The sequence below is a fragment of the Lactuca serriola genome, chromosome 3 (genome assembly GCF_051521515.1).
Source record: "Lactuca serriola cultivar US96UC23 chromosome 3, Lser_US96UC23_V15, whole genome shotgun sequence".
NCBI lineage: Eukaryota > Viridiplantae > Streptophyta > Magnoliopsida > Asterales > Asteraceae > Lactuca > Lactuca serriola.
Window position 1 is genome coordinate 17,478,537 of NC_136410.1, and position 22,500 is coordinate 17,501,036.

Here is a 22,500-nt window from a genome sequence, read left to right on the forward strand (position 1 = left end):
TTGAATTAACTAAAAAAAATAAAATAAAATTCTATTTTTTTTGAAAAATACGTGAAATATTCTAAATAGAATATTACACTGTATATATTCTAAAAATAATTTTAAAATGCAAAATAAATGGAAAAATCAAAAAATTCTTTTTTTAAATATTATTTTCGGAACTTGAATTAACTAAAAAAAATAAAAATAAAAATAAAAAAAATAAAAAAATGCGTCTCACGGTCTCACAAAATTAGACTGTCTCATATGAACCTAACCCTATATATATATATATATATATATATATATATATATATATATAAATATATATATATATATATATATATATATATATATATATATATATATATTAATTTGTAAATCTAACCATCTAATATAATTATACAAGACGGAAAACAAATGATGCATTGATACCATTATCCATTTATATAGTATAATTTTTTTTTTCATAAAACGTTTCTACCATATGGAATGAAATAAAAACATGATACTATATTAAAAGAAAACTTATATTTTTCAACAACAATATTGAGGTTATATGCGGCCATATGCTGTTTAATTTTTGAGCTCAATTGACAAATTTTGAGGTTCAATTTCAAGTAGAAAAAAACAAATTTTAAGACTACGTTTTGGATTATTGAACAAATATGTGAGATGAATTTTCTATGTTTATTTTAGACTTTACAATTTAGGACACTAAATACCAAATTAAGAAAAATTGGATTGGATTGATTGTTGTATGATGTTATGATCTTACATATAATCCTATAATTTTAAGTTACATCTCAATCTTAACAACGTTTTATATTATGTTTTGATTTAAGACAATTATTGTTTATTAAATTCGTCTTTTTTTCTATAACACTTTCATTTACATATGTTTTGTATATTTGGGAAATAATTTAGGTCCATATGGTTGTTTTCTTAAAATTTAATTGTTTTTGCATATGAAAAATGAAAAGAATGTTTGTGTGTTTGTAAGGGGGGCATGCACTATCCACACGAATCAAATCATCAAACTAAAGTACTTACAAGCAATCATGGAAAGGGAAAACTGAAAGTAACGTCTAATATGAGGAATATTATTTCAACTAAGAAACTTGAAAAGAAAAATCATGGATTTGTATTCTCTTATGAACATAAAATTTATTCATTCATTCGTCTCCTTACCTAATAAAAGAGTAGCAAATTTGCCACGTGTCAATCAATTAGAACTTGAAATTAATTATTTGCCACTTGTCAGTCTTCGGTTTTTTCTCATTAATTACATTTCCATTAATTCACTCCTCCCTTTTTACATAGATGAAACACGTCAACAAAAAATTGATTTGTAATATCTATTGCCTAATTTATTACAATAACCGTTATTCAATAAATTTAATTTCAAACAATCACGTCACCTTTATGCAATTCCGTCAAATATACTAAATCCATGCATAACACCTATTCATTTTTACAATGTAATTTTTAAATTTTCAAATAAAACAACTGTACAATATACTCAATATATATACAAATATTTACCTCATCTGCACTGAATATTCACGAATTTAACGTTATTTTTCTTCATTACTTCACAAATAAATATTGTCTGCTATATATCTTCAAAATATATTTCACATTTTTATTTAAAACAACGATTATAATTTTATACAAATACAAAAATATATATCTTAATTAATAATTTATTTATAATAATTGATTAGTAATTATAAGTTTTTTTATAAATATTTAATTTATTTTATAACCGTGGTTCCCGTGGGTTATAACCTAGTCTCCCTATCTAATAAAAGAGTAGTTCTTTTGCCATGTGTCACAATATTAGGCATTGTAATTAATATCATGACACTTGTCAATCTATTGACACTTGTAATTAATATCATGATACTTGTCAATCTATTAATTCTCCATTTCAAATTTCAAATTTCAAAATTTAAATCATATTTTAATTACATTAAATTAATATTAATAATATTAGAATAAAAATAAAATAAAGTTTATACAAATTATAATAAAATAAAATTTATACAAATTATAAGATAATATATTTTACGTATTTATTTGAATCAACGATTATAATTTTATATATAACAAAAAAATATATTTTAATTAATAAGTTATTTAAAATTATTAATTAATAGTTTTGAGTTTTTATTTAGAAAGTTTAATTAGTTTTCTAACCGTGGTTCTCACGGGTTATAAACTAGTATACTAATAAAGGAGTAGTTCTTTTGCCATGTGTCATCATATTAGACATTTTAATTAATGTGTTGCCACTTGTCAATCTATTAGTTCTTTATTTTAAATTTATTAGACCTCCTCATTAATGTGATGCTATTTGCCAATGTATTTATTCTCTATTTTAAATTTTATATTATTGTTTTCATTAATTCACAAATAAAAATTATCTAATATATATTAAAAGTTAATTTTACATATTTATTTGAATCAACGATTATAATTTCACATAACTAATAAAAATATCTCTTAAATTAATAGTTTATTTAAAATAATTGATTAATAATTTTTAGTTTTTACTATAAAAGTTTAATTAATTTTGTAACTGTGGTTCCCACGGGTTATAAACTAGTTTATTTATATATGATCTCTATGCAAACATTAAGGTTTTCTTGCTCCTCAAATAAATTATTTAGAGAATAAGGGACAAAATGTCATTCCAATCAATATGACATCCATTACGAACACTGACACCTATTTTGAAGTAGTATTGTTTGTAAAACAAATACAATCTATATGTTGTCTAAATTGATCACAACATTTTTTCAGTTGGTGATATATTAGATCTTTCTAATGCTAAAAAGCAATCATCAATATCACGAATGTCACACTTTCTGGATTGTGAATATACATTCCCCGCTAGCATGGTCAACATGACCATCACAAAAACTAGAAGACCAAAAGACTTCATCATTAATTACTCAAATAAACCAATTTTAGGGATACAAAACACAGATGACTATGAGATATTGAAAGTCTATCCAGGGTATTTATAGATTTTAATAGGTGAAATTTAGATTACTATAGAATAATTTTTTTCAACATCAATTATCTTATTTAATATGTATTTAACCAATGAACTAATGAAACATGTATTATATATACGTTTGAGTTTTAGAAAGATAGATCGGGATGAAGTTATGCAATTCATTAATTAGGGTCATTGGTTTTTTTAAACCTTTCTAATTAACTTAAGTTAATCAATATCTTTTATATGAAAAGTCTTAATTAAATACGATGATGTCAATGTTCTTATCGTCTATAAATTAGGTTTCCACATTATTATACACAAATTGTGATATTGTCAGAAAAACAATTTGTATCATAACCACATTTTCATCTACAAACCTATTATGTAAATTAGTCTATCAATGAACTATCATTACATAAGAAGATCACACAAGTCATATCTCTTAGTACATGATCGTAATTAATTTTTTGGAAATGAAACTTCCCTAACGATGGTTTTCAGACCAGTTTTCACGTACCGATTAATCCCCCGTTGCGAACATGAAGCTATGCCTCATGTCTGGAGTCACATTATTATACACAAATTGTGATATTGTCAGAAAACAATTTGTATAGTAACCACATTTCATCTACAACCCTATTATGTAAATTAGTCTCTCAATATCCTATCATTACATAAGAGTTCACACAAGTTATATCTCTTAGTACACGGTCGTTATTATTTTATTTTTTTTTGGAAATGAAACGTCCCTAAACAGGGTTTTCAGGCCAGCTTTCGCGTACGACTAATACCCCATTGTGAACATGAAGTTATGCCTAATGTCATGGAGTCACTGCAGACGAACCTCCATAACCACAAGAACTGAGTAGTATTAGAATTTGAACATTGATCAATATGTTATCTATCATATCTTCCACGTTACAACCCAAATGGTTAACAATATAACCTAGGGACATTACTTTTTGTTTTATCTTATCATATTCAATTTAAGGAATGTATCACTCTTGTTACTATTGTTACTTTCATTGATATTACACCTCAAAGTAAAAATCACTATCTATTTAGTTTGATTATATTATTTAACCTTAACCAATGACAATAATTGTTTTTTAAAAAAGGCAAATTGCTAGAAAGTCATTATAACCGAGTTTTTTTTTCTCAATTATGTTGTTATATTTATAGTTTTGTTGTAAAATCAACCAAATAACATGAAAAACATGAAAAACCTATCATTTTGTTGTGGATATTGCAATAAAATTATAAATATAATTACCTAATTAATTTTTAAAAAAAATAATTCGGTTTTAAAATTAAAATTTTACGGTGACTTTGGCCCGACTAATTAAAATTGTATGTGCTAAGTAAGGCTTAAAGGTGTGGGAGGTGCTAAGCCTCGCCACTTCCCTCGCTAATAAACTATTACCCATTCCTTATCTTTTGCTAACAAACTCGCCAAAAATGTGTCGCCAAAGAGGTGGCGAGAAGATAGAGGAAATAGAAAATGGTTATGTGAATTATGATTGGTTGTTTCATTTTTATCTTTTATTTTTTTATGTTTTTTTTTTCAAACTAAACCCTATTAAAATAGTACACAACCACTACTTCTCAAATGCTAAAAATTAAATGGATAATGACTTGAAAGGGTAACGAACTTTTGACTTTTGTCACATTTAGTCACTAAACTTTTTTTTGTTATCTATTTGCCATTGAACTATTGAAACTATTCACATTTTACCCTTATGACCAGCTGTTACTGGTCATAAGGGTAAAATGTGAATAGTTTCAATAGTTTAGTGGCAAATAGATAACGAAAAAAAGTTTAGTGACTAAATGTGAACAAAATCGAAAGTTTGTTTCCCTCTAAAAAGTTCAATGACTAAATGTGAACAAACTTCCTATTGTATTATGTTTTAGCAAAATTATTTATTTTTGTTTAATTGTAGCAACATTTATTGATGAAGAAATCTATGAAATAAAAAAACAAAATGTAACATCCGGATTTCCAGGTATCGTAATTTAAGTATTTTTCTTTTGAGTTAAGAAGAGAGACTCGACGAGTTGACGCCTCAACTCGTCGAGTAAGGTCGCGACTGATGACTCGGATTAATGAATGGACTCGAAGAGTCGGTGAGGCGACTTGATGAGTCCGCGCTATTGGCAGAAACCCGAAATCTTTGGGCCCGAGCCATATTTAAAGGCACTTATGGCCTTCAATTGCGACTACCTTTCCCATAAGTGAGAACCCTAGCGAGCTTGAGTGTGTAGAGTGAGAGGAAGAGCTATCTTGAGCGTTTTGGTGTGATAGATCTGGACCCTTCTAGGTTCAGAGAGCCGAGAATATGAAGCTTTAGTAGAGTAAACCTTGGGGTTCGAAGTTAGGAAGCATTTATGGTATTTTTATGGTATATATAGTTACTTTCATCTTACACATATATATGAAGTATTTTATATAAATTACATGCTATGTGTGCATATTATTTGAATACTTGTTGTCTATGCTGGATGAACGATTTTATACATGTTTTAAAAGATTTAAACGGTATATTTATTTTATATCTACAAATATGTTGCGGATGAAACATGGGTAGATGAAATAGTTGGTGTGTGATAAAATAAAATGATGAGAGATAGGTGATGATAGAAAGGTGATGATAATTAGGTAAATAGATGATAACGAATACGTGATGGGATGAAAGGAGATACCATAACCTTAACCAACAATGTGGCGATGTAGTCATCTACCAGAGTATAGATGGTGACCACAGACTATTCTAGATAACCCAGTGGAAACACCAGCAGGCCCATAACCTGTAGGTGATGAATTACAAGTTCAAGCGATGTTGTAACTACGTATTCATGCGATGATACTCTAACCCCTTACTATGAATTACGAGTTCAGACGATGTTGTAACTACATATTCATGGGATGTCACAAATTTCGCATGCCAAACCAATGGTCATAATTCACATAAATGAGAATGGTTCATTTTTTTGTAAAACCAAAATCAGATTGGAAATTTTGATTTTTTATTTTGGAAAATCTCAAACCATTGGTTTTTTATTTCGGTTTTGGTTTTTTGTTTTTTTTTTAAATATATTTTCAGGGTTTTTTTTTTATTTCATAGATTTCTTCATCAACAAATGTTGTTACAATTTAATAAAAATAAATAATTTGTTAAAACATAATACAAGAGGAAGTTTGTTCACATTTAGTCATTAAACTTTTTACAGGGAAACGAACTCTCGGTTTTGTTCATATTTAGTCACTAAACTTTTTTTCGTTATCTATTTGCCATTGAACTATTGAAACTGTTCACATTTTACCCTAAGAAAAAAACTTGATGTGGCATTCAAATAGATGATGTGGCAAGATGCTAAATAGATGATGTGACAAGATGCTAAAGGTGTTACGACTCCCCTTAGCAAAATTCTTCGGAATCACAAGCTAAACGACGTCGTATATGTTGTTGCTTCCGCTTATTTTTTGGCCTGTAACTAAATCTGAATCGGAGCCGACGAAGAAGAACCCTCCGCTTCAATTCTCACGGTTCCACTAACATGGTAAATTGAGAAATTGCTTACACTCCATGGTTTTCTGTATCGGTTTTTCATAAATCTAATCTTATGAATTGTTAATTTGATTTATACAGTCGGCGCTGTTCAATTTTCATTCATTTCTGACGGTGGTTTTGTTGGTAATATGCACCTGCACTTTCTTGAAGATGCAGTTTCCTACCATCCTTGAACAGAAAACAGGGTTAGCTTCTCCATGTCAATCTCTAATCGTTTCTAATTTGATCGCTATTGATCTATATTTTGACAACCCCGGATTTAGGTATCGATTGACCTAGAAAACATCAAATATGAGCTTTGATTACTGTTAAAGATTAAGAATTCTTTTCCAAACTTCCCCTTTATTCAAAATTGAAAGAAACGGAAAGTTTATCATAACAGAGATTTCTATCCACACAATACTCTTTTACTAGGGTTAATCTTAAAATCTTCTGACTTTATTATGTAAATCCTTGTTCCTTGCACATCTATACACACATTCTATCGTTTTTTGGAGGATCTATTAGGATTTACCATGTAAAATTTGGTTATTTTAGGTTCTGATCAAGTGTCACACTAGATTTATAGGTGATCACTACACAATGTCGAAATAGATTTGGTGGTATGACATTGTAATTCAGTGTTAAGAATTAACACTGTGAATTGCATGGAGATCTGAAAGAAGTGATCTAATTTTGAGCAAAGTGATTTTCTTCAGCCTGTGTATCTTGGATGATGGTGAATTCCTTATTAGTGTTTATGAGTGGTGGGGTTTATTGGTAACACTGTTTCTATTAAATTTCACTGGCTTATAGTTTTGTTTAGGAACACATTTGATTTAACCTACCCCAACTAGCTTCTTATGAAAGACTTGTTTTGGTGGATAATTGTCTTCCTATAAATTGAGTCATGATTAGGGATTTTTATGACTGAGTGATGGAAAGCATAGAAACAGATAATAATGAGTAATGAATCCGTGTTGTGGCATGTATTTCTCACAGAAACAAATGCTTTCTAGCCTTTGAAGTTTGAATGAGTAATTGGATCACACATTCTTCCACATTAACATGACATGGGTATTGTTGTCAATAGAAAAGGTCCTCATTTTTACTTAGTAAGTTGATACTGTTGGCCATGTCACAAATAAAACCCTAACAAAAATACCAAAAATTCCCAATCGATTCCCCATGAATCATAAACCCTTTTTGGACATTAGGAACATCTAAATGACATCTTTATTGGGTCTCAAAACACTACTTAAGTTTGAATTCTGATAATGTGTTATTGCAGATTTCGGGGATTCTTCTGGAAGGCTGCTAGAATAGGTAAAGCTTCCCATGCTCAAGTACATCAGTAGCATGTGATGTTACCATGTTTCATTTTCATTATTTATTATTATTATTATTATTATTATTATTATTATTATTATTATTATTATTATTATTATTATTTTCATAATGAGACATATGATATGGAATCTGAGTTGTGGTTAATATTTGAAACAGGTGAACGGTTGAGTCCATGGGTGGCTGTTGGATGCTTATCAATGGGCGTCTCCATCATATTTTTCTGAGCGATTCCAATGGTTTCTTTGTTTTTAGAATATAGATAAATAGGTTGCTTTTTTATTTTATTTTGGTAGAACTTTCTTGTTAAGAAAACTCCTTTGGGTAGAAAATATACATCTCTTCTACTTTGCTTTGTGTGTGTAATCTTGTACCATGTATCTTTCAAAGACATGGTTGTTTTTCTTTTGACACTTTTTTTTAATGTAATTATATGTGAAAAACCCGAGGATTTGAATTTGAGACCTTTGGTTAGGGTATCATTTTACATTTATCCTTTGAACACATATTTGTTATTACTCCAATTTACAATTCATAAGTTTGTAAATTGCCACACACAGAACAAACAATCGAGATTAATATCAATAGGACAAAAACCACAACCTTTTGTTCTATCCAAAAAAGTAACATAAGATGTTCAGAAAAGCTTCTATATTTTCGGTTTTTTCTACCCGAAAAAACATTATGATTTGTTTTAGAAGAACCTCTGATAATTTCAATTTATTTATTTAAGACACCATTTATCTACTAAAATCAGTTGGCATGCTTACAATAATTTCCAACCAACACAAAGTATATCATATTGGAATGTTTTTGAGTATGTAAATATGTTATTGGTTGTTCTCTACTGGACTCTTTTTTACGCATATAAGCATTTGTAACCTGCTTTTTAATCGGTAAACAATGGCTGAAGTTATCATGGTTTTTCTGCAAAAAAGAGTTTCCTAATGGCTTGTCAGTTAAAAGGCTTAAAATGTAAGGATTTATCTGAAAATAGCACTAGAAAACTTAACAAACAATCTTATGATTCACACAATTAAGCAATAAGCAGCAACAATGTCTGGTTTTTAAAACTACATATTGGCAAATGGTAAAAGCTAAGAGCTATCTCTTCTTTTTTCCACCCTTTCCAGATTTAGAAGGCACAGCATTTGATGTAGATGCAGGCTCTTGTTTCTTCAGTCTACCAGGGTGTCTAGGAACCAATTCAGCAACACGAATCATCAGCTGTTTTTCTGCAATATTTTTTCCACAATTAATAATATAAACCTGAAACTACTTCATTCTTAGATCATAGTCTTGTTATGTGATCATATTCATTTCATAGCATATAAGGGAAAGACATTGAAGGAAATTAGAAATGCTTACTGGATGCAACAAGTGGATTGTGCAAACTCCCATCTGGTCTCTTCAGCAAAAACCTCACCCTCCCTACTTGCATGAAATCCCTTGGATATGCCTTATCAATCTTCAAAACAATTACAATACTTCAGAAAATTTTGAATCTAGGCATAGTTTAAAATCAAATTTGCTTGTGAGAATCATCTATGGTTCTTTTGTAGGAATGTAGGGAGACCGAATAAGAAAAACCTCAATAGCGAAAGGAATTTTGAGGTGACCACAGCAATCGCCGATTTCGAGAGACGTAGGGTTTTCGCATGCTTTTGCTGCGGAGATTCTTCTACCTTCAGCAATAGTCTTCTTTGAATTTATGTAAACAGGGTACAATATATTCCAAGTCTTGAAATTAGGTGTACCTCCATCCATCATTCCTGTTAAATCACAATTCGAGATCGATCCAGAAAGAAAGGGTGAGAAAGAACGGAAACACCAACAATCACTTAAATAAATTGCCTGATTGGTACGAATTAATATATGAGGCCAAGGTGATGAGCTAAAATTTACCTATTGTCGTTGGAAGATTACAGCGTTGAATGTTGATGGAGGTGGTGATTTTGGTTAATTCGCCGGCGAGAAGATCAAGAATTGACAGGGATCTGCAAAAGGAAGACTCGCAGTAGTCGTGGACTGGTGGTCTCTTGAAGGAATAAAAAGTAATAACTGTCCGAATCCAACATCTAAGTTTTAAAAGCCCAAATTCTTATTGGGCTATATGATAGATATGTTTTAAATACAAATTTATATAAATACAAAATTACAAAAATGCAGTTGAAAAAAATATATAATTTTAATTCAAAAGTTTTGGTCGTGAATTAATGGTTCAATACCTTCTACAATTTTGGTTTTCATGGTTTTTTTTTTTTTTTTTTTTTTTTTTTTTTTTTTTTTTTTTTTTTGCATACACCACTTGCAGTTTTATATATATATATATATATATATATATATATATATATATATATATATATATATATATATATATTTTATTAGTTATTTTCTTAATATTTTAATTAAAAAAATACAAAAACGAAAAACCTCACCCACCCCACCCTCCCCTCTTAAGTCAGACCTACCCACCTTCTACTAAATCTCACACTCCTTATGTTGACTCCATCTCTCTCTCCAATTGCTGCTTAGCTACCCTACCGTTGTTGGACCACCATCGACCAGACAACTACCGTCTGTCGAACACCACTACTTGTCGGACCACCATCTTCGTCATCAGATCTAACATGGAAAAGTAGAAAAAATGGAATTAGCCATGGTAGAAAACTCATTGTCGCCATCAGCTACACAAGCCACCTTTCAGCCATCACTACCACCTTATCTACCCCAATCCCCGACGAGCCGCCAACACTTGTGTATCGCCTAGATTCGTCGCCCTTCACATTTTCCGACACACTAGCGTCGTCGTCGAGCACTCTGAAGTTGTTGATCTACAATATCGATCATTAACACCACATATTTGCATCATCGATCTACGAACTCCGCCAGAAACCTTCATACATCATCGATATGCGCTCTAACTCCATCAATCTTCAACATCGGACGATTGATCCATAGATTTGCATTAACAAATGTTGGCTCCATCATCGCCATCGATCTGTTCTATCACTGCCTTGTATTCGTCATCGTTTGTCCCTACCAGACTTCTATCGTCGCATCCACACCCACAAACATATATACACTTTTTTTTTCTTAGATTTCTAGTATGAATTTCGGTTTGGATTTTTTCGATTTTATTCCCCATTTGAATGCATTTATGGGTTTGAAAGGTGTTTTTTCTGAGGACAAAGGTGGTGATGCTTTACTCCTGTAGCAAAGGCGGTGGTTTTTTTGATTGGTTTAAAAGGATAGGTGGTTCCCGACGTTAATAGTTTAGTTAGGTGTGTGTGTGCGGGAGAGAGATAGAGAGAGAGAAAGAGAGAGGGGAGGGGGGACAATGATGCATGTGGTCGATGGGTTGGCTTTTAATTTTTAAATAATTTAAGTATTATAACAATTACAATAAGTAGGAAAAAATAAATTAAAAGGGCATAAAAGTCATTTTAAGTGTACATAGACTAAATTCACTAGAAAGATCTAAAATTTGATCATTTATGCACCATTAAACATTTTTTTTGACTAAACTATAGATTTTTGTAGGACTGACAAATATGTACCACGGAAAACCAACATATATATATATATATATATATGTTGGTTTTCCGTGGTACATATTTGTCAGTCCTACAAAAATCTCTATATATATATATATATATATATATATATATATATATATATATATATATATATATATATATATATATAATTTTAGTATGTTTGGTGCTTATGATTTATGAGCATTTTATTAGCATTTTCCAAATTAGTATAGTTTAACGTTTTAAACTTATATTGGTGTGTCCAATTTTCCTCCACCGTTTAACTTATAAAACTCGTGATAGAAATTAATAAAACCATTTTGGATTGAATTTTCAATTTCAACCATTATAAAATTGTTATTCACAAAACCCTTAGTGGCCTGGTTAAGTTTATTGATGGGGATAATGACATGAGTAGGCATATTGTTGGCATTCCAAAGCCGCCACCCAATGGACCGGAAGCCGACAACGATGGGTTGGTGTTGGACGCTCAACTACTTGATCGTGTTTTTAAACTACCTATCACACTGTTAAAGCATCCCTTATAATTGTCTTATGGCTTTCTCTCAGGCTTTGAAAGAACCCTTTCCAAGATGGTTCCTCATCTCGGTTCGTTGAAGCGTGGGTTGCTTTGTTAATTCTTCCTAGGTGTACTCTTCAGGTGTTCAGCCCCAAGAATAGGCAAGAAAGTAGGTCTGGAAACGTGAAGTCTTTGCAACATCGTAATATCTTGAGCGTATTAGCTACTTGGGGACTAAAGACGGTATCGACAAGCTAGTTAAAAACTTAGTTGACAATGCAAAACTGGAGCAACATGGCAAAAAAATAGTACATTCTGGAGAAAAGAACACTAGACAACACCAATGTTAGACAATGTCTTCGTAAGGTTGTCGAAGAACATTTTACAACAACGACGAAAGTTTTATGTTCCTCGGGGGTTGCTCAATTTGGGGGTGATACCATGAAGGCATTAGAGGATAAGCATCCATATAAGCCGCCACCTTCCATGCTGAGCACCATATTTTCAGAACCTCCCCTTGTAATGGATGTTGACATTGTCCTCGGGGGCATTAAATCTTTCCGTAAAGGTACCTAGTGTGGGAGAAGGTTCAGCTATAGCCAAAGATCTCCTATGTGTTATTACATATGTGGTTAAATATGGCTAGGGGAAGGTGCCCTTCGAGTTTAGCAGAATTTGTTGCCTCTACTCCTCTCATACCACTCTTAAAACTTGACAAGGGAATACGACCTATTGCGGTAGGCACTATATGAAGTCGTTTGCTTTCCAAGTTGGCTATGAAAGGTGTTGATAAAGAAGTGGCCAAGTATCTCAATGATTTTCAGTTCAGGGTCGGGGTGTCTGTAACATCCAAAAATCCAGGTAATTTTCCTTTATTTTTTTAATATTAAGTTTTTGGCAAAGGGCCCTCCCCTCGTATGCTGGGAATACGTACATGTATGCTTAGCTTATAAGCGTACGAGGGCGCGCATCATTGAGCATCAGAGCCTCGTACGCAGGGCATACGAGGAGGTACGCGGGGCGTACGTGACTTGGATTAGAAACCCAAATTTTTTGGTCGTGTGTCCTATTTAAACCCTCTTATGACCTTTGGACCTCACTTCTATCAGCTTCCATTGCCTCTCAACGTCCTAAGAAACCCTAATTATCATTAGAAGTGAGTTTAAGCTCGGAGTGTCAAAAGGAAGCCATTTTTTTGGTGTGTTTGCAAGGAGAAGAGTTTGTGGTGCAATCCTTGGGCGTGGTTGTTAGGGTCAGGATCCTCACAATTTGTAGGATCCTTAAGTATTCAGGATCCTCAACTACCTCAGGATCCCGACTATTACCATTATTATTTTTATTAATGTTTATAACGGTTATATTTTGTTCATAACTAACACGTGTGCATAAGTAGTCAAGGGAAGACCAATTCTCAATGAAGAATCAGTCCAACCAGGCTTAAGACCCGGAAATATCAAGTCAAACCACGTTTTAAATACCAGTTCAGTAGGATCCTGGAAATATTGGACATTTAGTTACTTAATCTAGACTATAAATACACATATAAAACTTACATAATGGGGACAATTCTATGACACCTTACTCATCTAGATTCACTTTATCATTTGTAACCGTATTATCAAGCTCATATCTGTAATTTTTGTTCAAATCAATAAGATCATATAAGGCAGGTGATCATTATCACCTCCCAAGGTTTTATGTTGGAGATCCTACCAAGGATCAATGGCTTTCCTTGTAAACAACTTGTTCAATTTTGTTCTAATTTTGTCAATCACTTCACCTACAACACCACATCCTCTCATGCAATTTGGTTAATATCTACTTTGTCGATTTTTGACCAAAACAATGGTAAAGCTTCTAAATCCAGCATCTTCATCATCTTAAGAAGCTTCTAGAGGTATAAAGTTCATATCTTGCTCATCTATTGTTTATATCTCATCTTGAGATTTTTTTGGTCTTTTGGTCCCTTTTGGAAGGTCTTGATGAGTCAAGACCATTTGAGACACCCAACCTTGTAGATCTAGATGTTTAGTGGCCTCTTTCAGCTTAAAGGTGCAAAATTTTTGATGTTTGTGACCTCCATGCAAGCATTAAGTCATTTATTAAGCTCTTTTCGGCTTTTGGGCTTCATTAAGTCATGCGTGCACGTAAAGTTGGCAACTTTACGTGATTAACCACTTCAAAGAGGTCAGATTTGGGTATTGGAGCAAGTGTCTTAACCAAATAAAATCTAAAATCCAAAGTTGGCAGCCTACGGAGTACGCTGGGGGTACAAGCTCATACGCACAATGTACATGCCCTTAAGCGTGTACGCTTAGCGTACAAGCTGAGGACGCCGACGTACTCAGCAGTGGGTTGTTGTAATTGGGCTTTCAGTGGTGTGCTTCGTTTTTGGACCCTAGGAGTTTAGGGTTGTATTGTGGGCCTTATCCTGGTTAGGTTAGGTGGATCCAGTCTCTTTTGTGGGCTTCTAGTGTCATGGGTTGGGCCTTTTGGGCCTTAGGCCCATTATTGTAAATGGGTCGAATATGGTTGAGCCCATTGAAAGGAAAATGCTTTTAGGACTTATTTGAAGAGTCTGGACTTAGGTATTTTGGGCCTTGGTTGGGTTTGTATCATAATTTTAATTAGGGTATTTTGTATACTTATACAGTGTGAGATTTTTGGAGATTGGTAGCTGAGCAGTTATTATTTTCAGCAGACTGAGGTGAGTCTTTTCCCGGTACTACGGGTCGAAGGCATCAAGCCCGACCCATTATCTGTTTATGCAATATGTTAGTTGTTGTGTGTTACATGTTGTGATTGGGTTGAAACACACCCTAGGGCGAAGCCTAATATGATATGTCGGGTTTAAATATACCCCAGGGCGGGGCCCATTGTGACATGTTTGGGTTGAAATATACCCCAGGGTAGGGGCACATACTTGTGTTGGGTTGGAATGAACCCCGGGACAGGGCCCATTAGTATGACTAATATGTGTTATTTTGGGAAAACTCACTAAGCGTTAGCTTATAGTTTATATTATGATTTCAGGTACTTTCGATTCTATGGGGAAGGACCCGACTTGATAGCGCCGCATTCACTGTCCACTATTTTTGGCATTTCCTGTTGTTAACACTCTGATGAATTTTTATGATTATGTATTGGATTTTGGTATTGAACTTGTGATTATAATCTTAAATTAAAATGAAAAAATTTCTCTAGTTTTTGGGCTATTACGGTGTCGGGTGGCGATGAGGCCATATTGCATAACGTCAATCGGGTGTTGAATGAGCGTGACGATGACAGGTCTCTTTCCATGCTTACAGTAGACTTCTCCAATGTCTTTAACCTTGTCGACAGATGTGCATTACTTCATGAGGTCAGATTGAGGAGTCTTTCTATATCCTTGAGGGTAAAATTCTTATATGGTCAAGCAACAAGGTTGTATTTAGGAGACACACATATTTGGTCCACTATTGGGGTTCAACAAGGAGACCCCTTGGGACCACTTCTCTTTGCCCTTGTATTGCACCCACTCTTGCATAATATTAGAGACAATTACAGGCTTCTTCTCCATGCATGGTACCTTGATGATGTCATACTTATTGGAGATTCGGAGGAGGTAGCCAAAGCGTTGGACATCATTAAGGTGAATGGCCCAAAATTGGGCCTTCAGCTGAATATTAAAAAAAACTATTATCTTTTAGCCCTCGTGTGATGGTAGGAAGCTACGTGAGGGGCTATTCTCGGTTGGCATCAGGAGACCGCCTTTGGGGGTGAAACTTCTTAGGGGAGATGTTAGTAGAGATGCTAGTTTCATTAGCAACTTAGCCATAAAGAGAGCTAAGAGCTAAAAACACTATGAATTTGACACGTCTTCTTCCACAATTTTCTGACCCCCAGAGTGAGCTCCTTCTACTTCGGTCTTATATGGGTATTGCTAAGCTTTTCTTTGGGTCGAGGACGTGCCAACCCGTTCACATAGAGGAGGCGGTATTATTCTTTGACAGTGGGTTGTGTGGGGCGATTAAGGACATTGTGGTTTGTGGTGGCCCTTTCTTTGGCGACATACAGTGGCGAATTTCTTCCCTACCCATTAGGTTTGGTGATTTAGGTTTATAGTCGGTAGTAGAGGCTACCTCATATGCTTTTGTTACCTCAAGGGCCAAATCTTGGGCATTGTAAGACCACATCTGACGAGATAATGGCATATATGGTATGGATTCTGATAATGATTGTGTCTTGGCTTCTCTTCATAACAAGCTTCCAGATATTGAACTTAACAATTTTACTACTAAAGATACCCCCCTAAATCCCAGAATACATTAGCGAGTGCCCTAAATTATCCAAGATATAAAAGTGCATCTTGACATGACATATCGGCAGAAAGCGGTTTTCCAGTGCTTACGTGCACCACATGCTCAATATTTTCTTCTAGTTATCCTGATATATAGGCTTGGCCAACATATGTCTCCTATGGGGTATCGTACGATCCTCAAATATCGACTCATGATCTCAATATTCTCAGTTGATGAGATATGTCTGGTGTGTCACAAAGCATGTTTGGACTCTTTTGGAGAGTATGCAGTTCACTGTAGAGAACTCCCGAGGTTCAAATACAAGCACGATATGGTTAGGGATGTTTTGTTTGACATATTTAAGCGTGCAGGGTTTTTGCCAAGAAAAAGGCACCTATGAAATTCTTGACTGACTCGACAGAAGGAATGTCAACCCTTAGACCGGATGACGTTTTGATTTTTGGATGGGTTGGAGTGAAACATGCATGTGTGGACTGTGGACCTCACAGGGGTATCCCCTCTCGTGGGCTTGAGAGTTGGAGGTTTCACAGCAGGACATACTGCTTTAAAAGCTGCTATAGACAAAGTCACCAAACATGAGAAAATCGTGCATTGAAAATCAACATGTGTTCATATCATTTGCATTTGATACGTTTGGTTTCCACATGCCGAATGCGGTGAAACTTCTTAATTGAGTAAAACGGATCATGCATAGTAATGTTATATCTCCTAGATCTATGAATGTAGTCTTCAAAAGAATTAATTTTACCATACAAAAGGCTTAGCGACACAACTTGTTACCCGTTTGTCATCTCACTCGTTGTATGATGAAAACTAATATAAAGTTATTTAATCCAAAAAAAAAGCAACTGGCCCCTTTAGCAATTAAAAAAACTTATATATATTTTCTTTAATTCTTTTCTTTATGGTAAAAAATTTGTTTATTTCAATTACTTTTTAAATAGAAAAAAAACAAAGAAGACAAATAATTTGTTGAATTTCAATTTGTAAGTTTCACTAATAAGATTCGTAGTTATGCAAATCTTTATTACCTTTCAGTTTCTCTATTTGAACACCAATTTCATCATCCTTTCTTTAGAATGAATTGGTTTTTTTCTTCTCCATGAACCATAAGAAACAGACTGATATTAGAACTTTCTGTTGTTAAACACTTTTGACTGCAAAGTTTGTAAAATCGTAATACCGCACCAAAAGTTGATATTCCATCAAAACATTCCAATACTTCAATTTGTCATTTAACCCAATACATAAACATTCATTGGAAAAAATCACAGCCAAAAATGATAAATTCTTATAGAATTACAAAAGTTAAAATACCTCATTTCTAATACGATCTTTTACTCGGATAATTCCAATGGTAGTAACATACTAAAAATTCTTCTAAACCCTTTCTACTTCACCATTAATAGCCCCCGCAGATGTAGCTACGTTTCCATTTCCAAGGACTAATTCACTTTTGTCTTTTCTTTTTGCTATCATTTCTTGTGTTGACTTGTAATATGTTGCATATAAGACTAGTTGGGCAAGCCCAAAAAGCGCCCCAAGCCCATTAGGAACCTAAACCAAAAAAATGTCATGATACTTCTAATAAACGAAGATTTTTTTTGTCACATGTCACATTTTATTCAATTTGTCAAATGTTATCTTTTGGTTATTTTGAATTAATTTTTTTTTTCTATATATTATTTTATGAATTTTCTTATTTTTATAAAATTCCATATAATCTTTCAATGTAATAATTACAATAAATGTAGTAATAAATGAATATCAATTTTATTAATTAACTTACCTTTTAATTTTAAAATTACCAAATTAAAACTCATTAATTTATTTTGTTAATTTATTCAAATTATTTTTTTTTACATTTAAAATATAAAAAAGCATTTCATTTTTAATAATTTATTATTTTTCTTATTTTCTTATAAATTTTATGTTCTCAAATATTTATACTTTTATATCTAACTTTTTTTTAAAATTAACCCATGTAATACATGGGTCTCACAACTAGTATAAAATATATAAAAAATCCATATTAAATAAAAAGTAAATAGAGAAAGAGAGAGCAATTACAGCAACAAACGGATCGAAACGAATGAGGGCATATGAGAACCAACAAACGCCATTTGCAAAACAGAATAGAGATAATAGAAACGGCATGTACTCGACACTTTTTGTTGTGATCACCATTTTCTGCATAGATCATAAATTATTGACATAAGTCAAATGAAAAATGAATGTAACAAAAAGATCTTCAAGGCATATGAACAAAAAACAATATTGAAGATGAAGAAACTTCTTTTCCATGCAGGATAAGCTAACATGGTCATCCACCAATAATTGAGTTTGTTTTATTTGCTATTTAAGGAATAAGATCATCACACTTTTAGTACAAATTGAATTTGAAATTGGTCCAATTACTTTTGGAGAAATATTCGACCATATGACAACATGTTATAATTGAGTAACACATACTCAACAATGACAACACATACAATTAACGCCTTCCAATTTTTCTGAAACATATTCGACAATGATGATACGTAAGACTAATCCCTCGTAATTCAGTTTAAAATTCCTCTTAATTGACATTAGATAATTTCTAATTAATCAAAGCATGTCATCAACTTTTTAGGGTGCATTTAAGAGAAACGTACCATTACAGATAATGGAGAAGCATACATCATGATGTTACCCGCGACGCAAATGCCACCAACAATGGATGATCGAAGCTTTGTGGTGTGTGCCAATGTCAGTACCAGTACAAATAAAACCCCGAGAAATATAATCTCAAAAAGCAACACCAACAAAACCCTAATTCTATTTTTATGATCTGAATAGATTATAAAAAGCAACAAGTAAACCGATTCGATAAGTATTCCTGCCCCATTTGTGGTGGTGACTAATAAGCTATGAGGGTGCACAAATGGCAAGCCATAGAAAATCCATAGCCCACAATTCACAAAGGTGACAAGATATGGCACCGGAGAAAATCTTTCAACTGACTTGTTTTTCCATATCCTATAAAATGTTGGCCTGAAAAAATAATAATCATAAAATCCAAAATTCAGAAAATAAAAAATCAATATGTCAACTTATATATAACAGTAATTATGTATGCAAACATACATATGTTATGTATATATGTATGTATAAAACTACGAAAATAATAAAGCTTACACTGTCGACAAGAACAAAATGATTGAAATGATGTTTCCTGAAAAGAAAAATAAACGTACATCATCACTAACATTACACATTAACTTTTCTTAAAATTATACATATAAGCAAATGATAATAAAAATATATATACTTCCCAATGCATGTTTCGGAGCTTAGAATTATACAAAGTGGATAGAGTATATATATTATCAAGACACGCACTATATATTGAATAATCACTAACCATATTTTGCATATAATTAAATACTAATCTTTTTAATGTGTTGTTCATACATAATATGAAGATAGAAGAGCTTACCGATGACACCTAGTGTATTGCGAGCAAAATCGGCAGAAACCATGACTATGGTTTAATACTGTGTGAGAGAGAAAACGAAGAGAAAGAGAGAAAGAGAGAGAGACGATGGTGTAAATTTAATAGGGCAAGCAAAAACGTATTTATAATGAAAGCTTAATATTATTATTAGAAATTTAATTAATTGGATATATGGTTCATCTGTATTTTCAAAATTTTTTGCAGTTACTATTCATTTTCCTTTTTCTCTATTTTCGAAATACATTAAATGTCAATTACTAATGTTAAACAAATAGAAAAACTTTAATAAACCGAAAGATAATATGATTCAGCTGATAAAAATTTAAACCAAATTCTACCTAAAATTTTACCGAAACTTAGCCTAATGAAGCCAAACACACTAAAACTGGTTAAACTTAAACTGCTGTCTATATATACATCATCACAACGTACATTGTCAAATCTCCTGTATTAACGAATGACAAAATAGATATAATGATGTATCAAATTAAATATTCTTCAACAGTTAGATCAAAACAAAAAAAGTATATAATCATGTTACCATAATTACTAGTAATGAATTCTCCAGTGAGAAAGGGAAAAAGTGTGTTACATGTCATATTCACAAATCAAAACAGATTGTGACGTTCTATTAATTAAAAGTTTATATTTTTTGATGTAAATAAGTCGAATTTGCAAAGGAGTGAAACCGTGTAAGAGGTAAAAACTTGTCCTGTCAAGTTTGTAATAATTTAAAACATGTTAAAACCGTTTTCTATATATTAAAACTCATGATCTAATAATAGAATGATGGATGGATGCCAAATTTCACCAAAATCCATAATGCCTGGACCATATGCCTAATTTTTGTTGTAAATTCTTTAATTTGAATATATTTGAAGAATATAAAATCTATAAAATGGAAAATGGATAATTTCGTTACAAAATGAGCTTTCCTTTATTATGGGAAGGCGGTGTTTTTTCTTTTTGGTGATATAGAAATAATCAAATTTTGAGCAATTAAATCAAATCACCTTGAAATGGGAAATTCTTTTTTTTTTTTTTTTTTTTTTTTATTGGAATTGATAAATCATAAATACATTTGTAGTTTTTTTTTTTTTTTTTTTTTTTTTTTTTTTTTTTTTTAGATCAAAATTGTAATATTAAAACAGATACAAAGGCAAAATACATTCGAAAAAAAACTAGTGTGGTTTTATAAAAACATGGATATAATTTTATAATATAAACTTAGATAATAATATTGTGTTATAAATGGCAATTGAAAATTAAGATGATGTATTATCTCTCTCCAATTTGTTTATTTAAAATTATCATTATATTAATAATTTGATTTTTAGATAAAAATAATTGTATTTGAAATTACAAAAACATAAATATTTAAATATATACGCACTAGCTCACTGTTTTATTTTTTTATTTTATTTTTATTTTTTTCACGGTTACTCGGTTAATTTATGTTTTTGCTTCAAATATTTATTTCAAGTCAAAGCAATCAATAATAGTCAAACGGTAAAGAATTAATTGCATTCTTATGCTTGTAAGTTGTAACATCAATAATCTGAGTCATATCCTTATCAAGAATTGATAAGATCGAATTATATTTAAAATTTTATAAATAAATTAGATTAAAACCTGTATGAACCACATATATAAGAAAGAAAAACAGTATTAATAATTTAGAATAAAAAAAATAAAAGTTGTATAAAATTTTATTAAATTGCAAAGATATAAGCATTACTTATAAGTTTACTAGTTGTGAGATCCGCATATTATACGGATTGATTAAAACATAATGTTAAATAGGAGTGATTAAATGAGAAGTTTATTTAAATTTGAAATATGAAATAAGTGAAAATTATGACAAAAAAACATGCAAAAACTAAATTAATTAAAATTATGTATTTAATTGTCAGACCCGTATACTAAACGAGTTATTATAACAAAATGTTAAATACAAATGTTAAATGTGTAAATTTATTTGAAATTGAAATTGAAATTTCAAATTTCAAATTTTAAATTAATAGTCATTATGTTAGGTTTAATTTATGGAAACTAAATTAATGATATATAGGAAATGAATAATGAAGTAAATGACAAATAAAAATTAATATATCTGAAAATTATGACAAAATTACATGTGGTCAATTAAATGAGAGAAAGACAAGTGACAATAACATTTTCATTTATTGGGGTAGATCATGATTAGTTAAAATTAATATATAAATTATTTTAGATATCTGATATACGTTTTGTATGTGTTGATTTCTAATAAATTTATGATTTTATACATTGCAATGAAAATTTGAATAAATGTAAAAAATACAATAAATCATGGAAATACCATTGTTATACGAAAAATTAAATATACGTTTTGTATGTGTTGACTTTTAATATATGTTTAATTTAATAATTATTTGAATATTATCATGTAACAATCGAAATATTAATTTATAAATTATAATGGTGTATTATTATTTGTGTTTTAAAAAATGTAATCCAATTTTTTCATCATTTTTCTTATCACCGATAATACTAGTCACTCTACAAAATCTAATATTTATAAAATACCACATATAACCTTCCCTTTTCAATTTTTTTATAATGAAACTGATCAGGATACATCCATCGAGTTCCTCTTTTTGTCATTTTTTATCCATAAGCCAAACACTTGGATTTCATTAATGCTAAACTTTATTTCATACTTTTTACCAATCAATGTCGTTATTGGCAACAAGGTTGAGTGCAAGCTTGTTCTTG

The 22,500-nt window shown here is 31.5% G+C and overlaps 3 protein-coding genes across 3 annotated transcripts; 1 reads left to right on the top strand and 2 right to left on the bottom strand.

Annotated features, from left to right (window-relative positions):
- Positions 1–6,411: 6,411 nt before the first annotated feature.
- LOC145091582 (uncharacterized) lies at positions 6,412–8,391 on the top strand. Its single transcript, XM_079029330.1, has 4 exons — positions 6,412–6,550; positions 6,640–6,746; positions 7,832–7,866; positions 8,047–8,391. Exons 1-4 carry the CDS (start codon positions 6,548–6,550, stop codon positions 8,112–8,114), a joined length of 213 nt encoding a protein of 70 aa, XP_078885456.1. The 5' UTR covers positions 6,412–6,547; the 3' UTR covers positions 8,115–8,391.
- A 504-nt stretch (positions 8,392–8,895) lies between these two features.
- LOC145091584 (signal recognition particle 19 kDa protein-like) lies at positions 8,896–9,923 on the bottom strand. Its single transcript, XM_079029331.1, has 4 exons — positions 9,793–9,923; positions 9,478–9,659; positions 9,256–9,355; positions 8,896–9,122 (listed from the first exon to the last, which is right to left on the bottom strand). The coding sequence occupies exons 2-4, from the start codon at positions 9,655–9,657 to the stop codon at positions 8,992–8,994; spliced, it is 411 nt and encodes a 136-aa protein (XP_078885457.1). The 5' UTR covers positions 9,658–9,659; positions 9,793–9,923; the 3' UTR covers positions 8,896–8,991.
- Positions 9,924–17,426: 7,503 nt separating this feature from the next.
- On the bottom strand, positions 17,427–19,855 carry LOC145094284 (bidirectional sugar transporter SWEET6b-like). The gene is made up of 5 exons (XM_079032559.1): positions 19,726–19,855; positions 19,425–19,461; positions 18,902–19,280; positions 18,318–18,437; positions 17,427–17,804 (listed from the first exon to the last, which is right to left on the bottom strand). Exons 1-5 carry the CDS (start codon positions 19,766–19,768, stop codon positions 17,628–17,630), a joined length of 756 nt encoding a protein of 251 aa, XP_078888685.1. The 5' UTR covers positions 19,769–19,855; the 3' UTR covers positions 17,427–17,627.
- Positions 19,856–22,500: the final 2,645 nt, after the last annotated feature.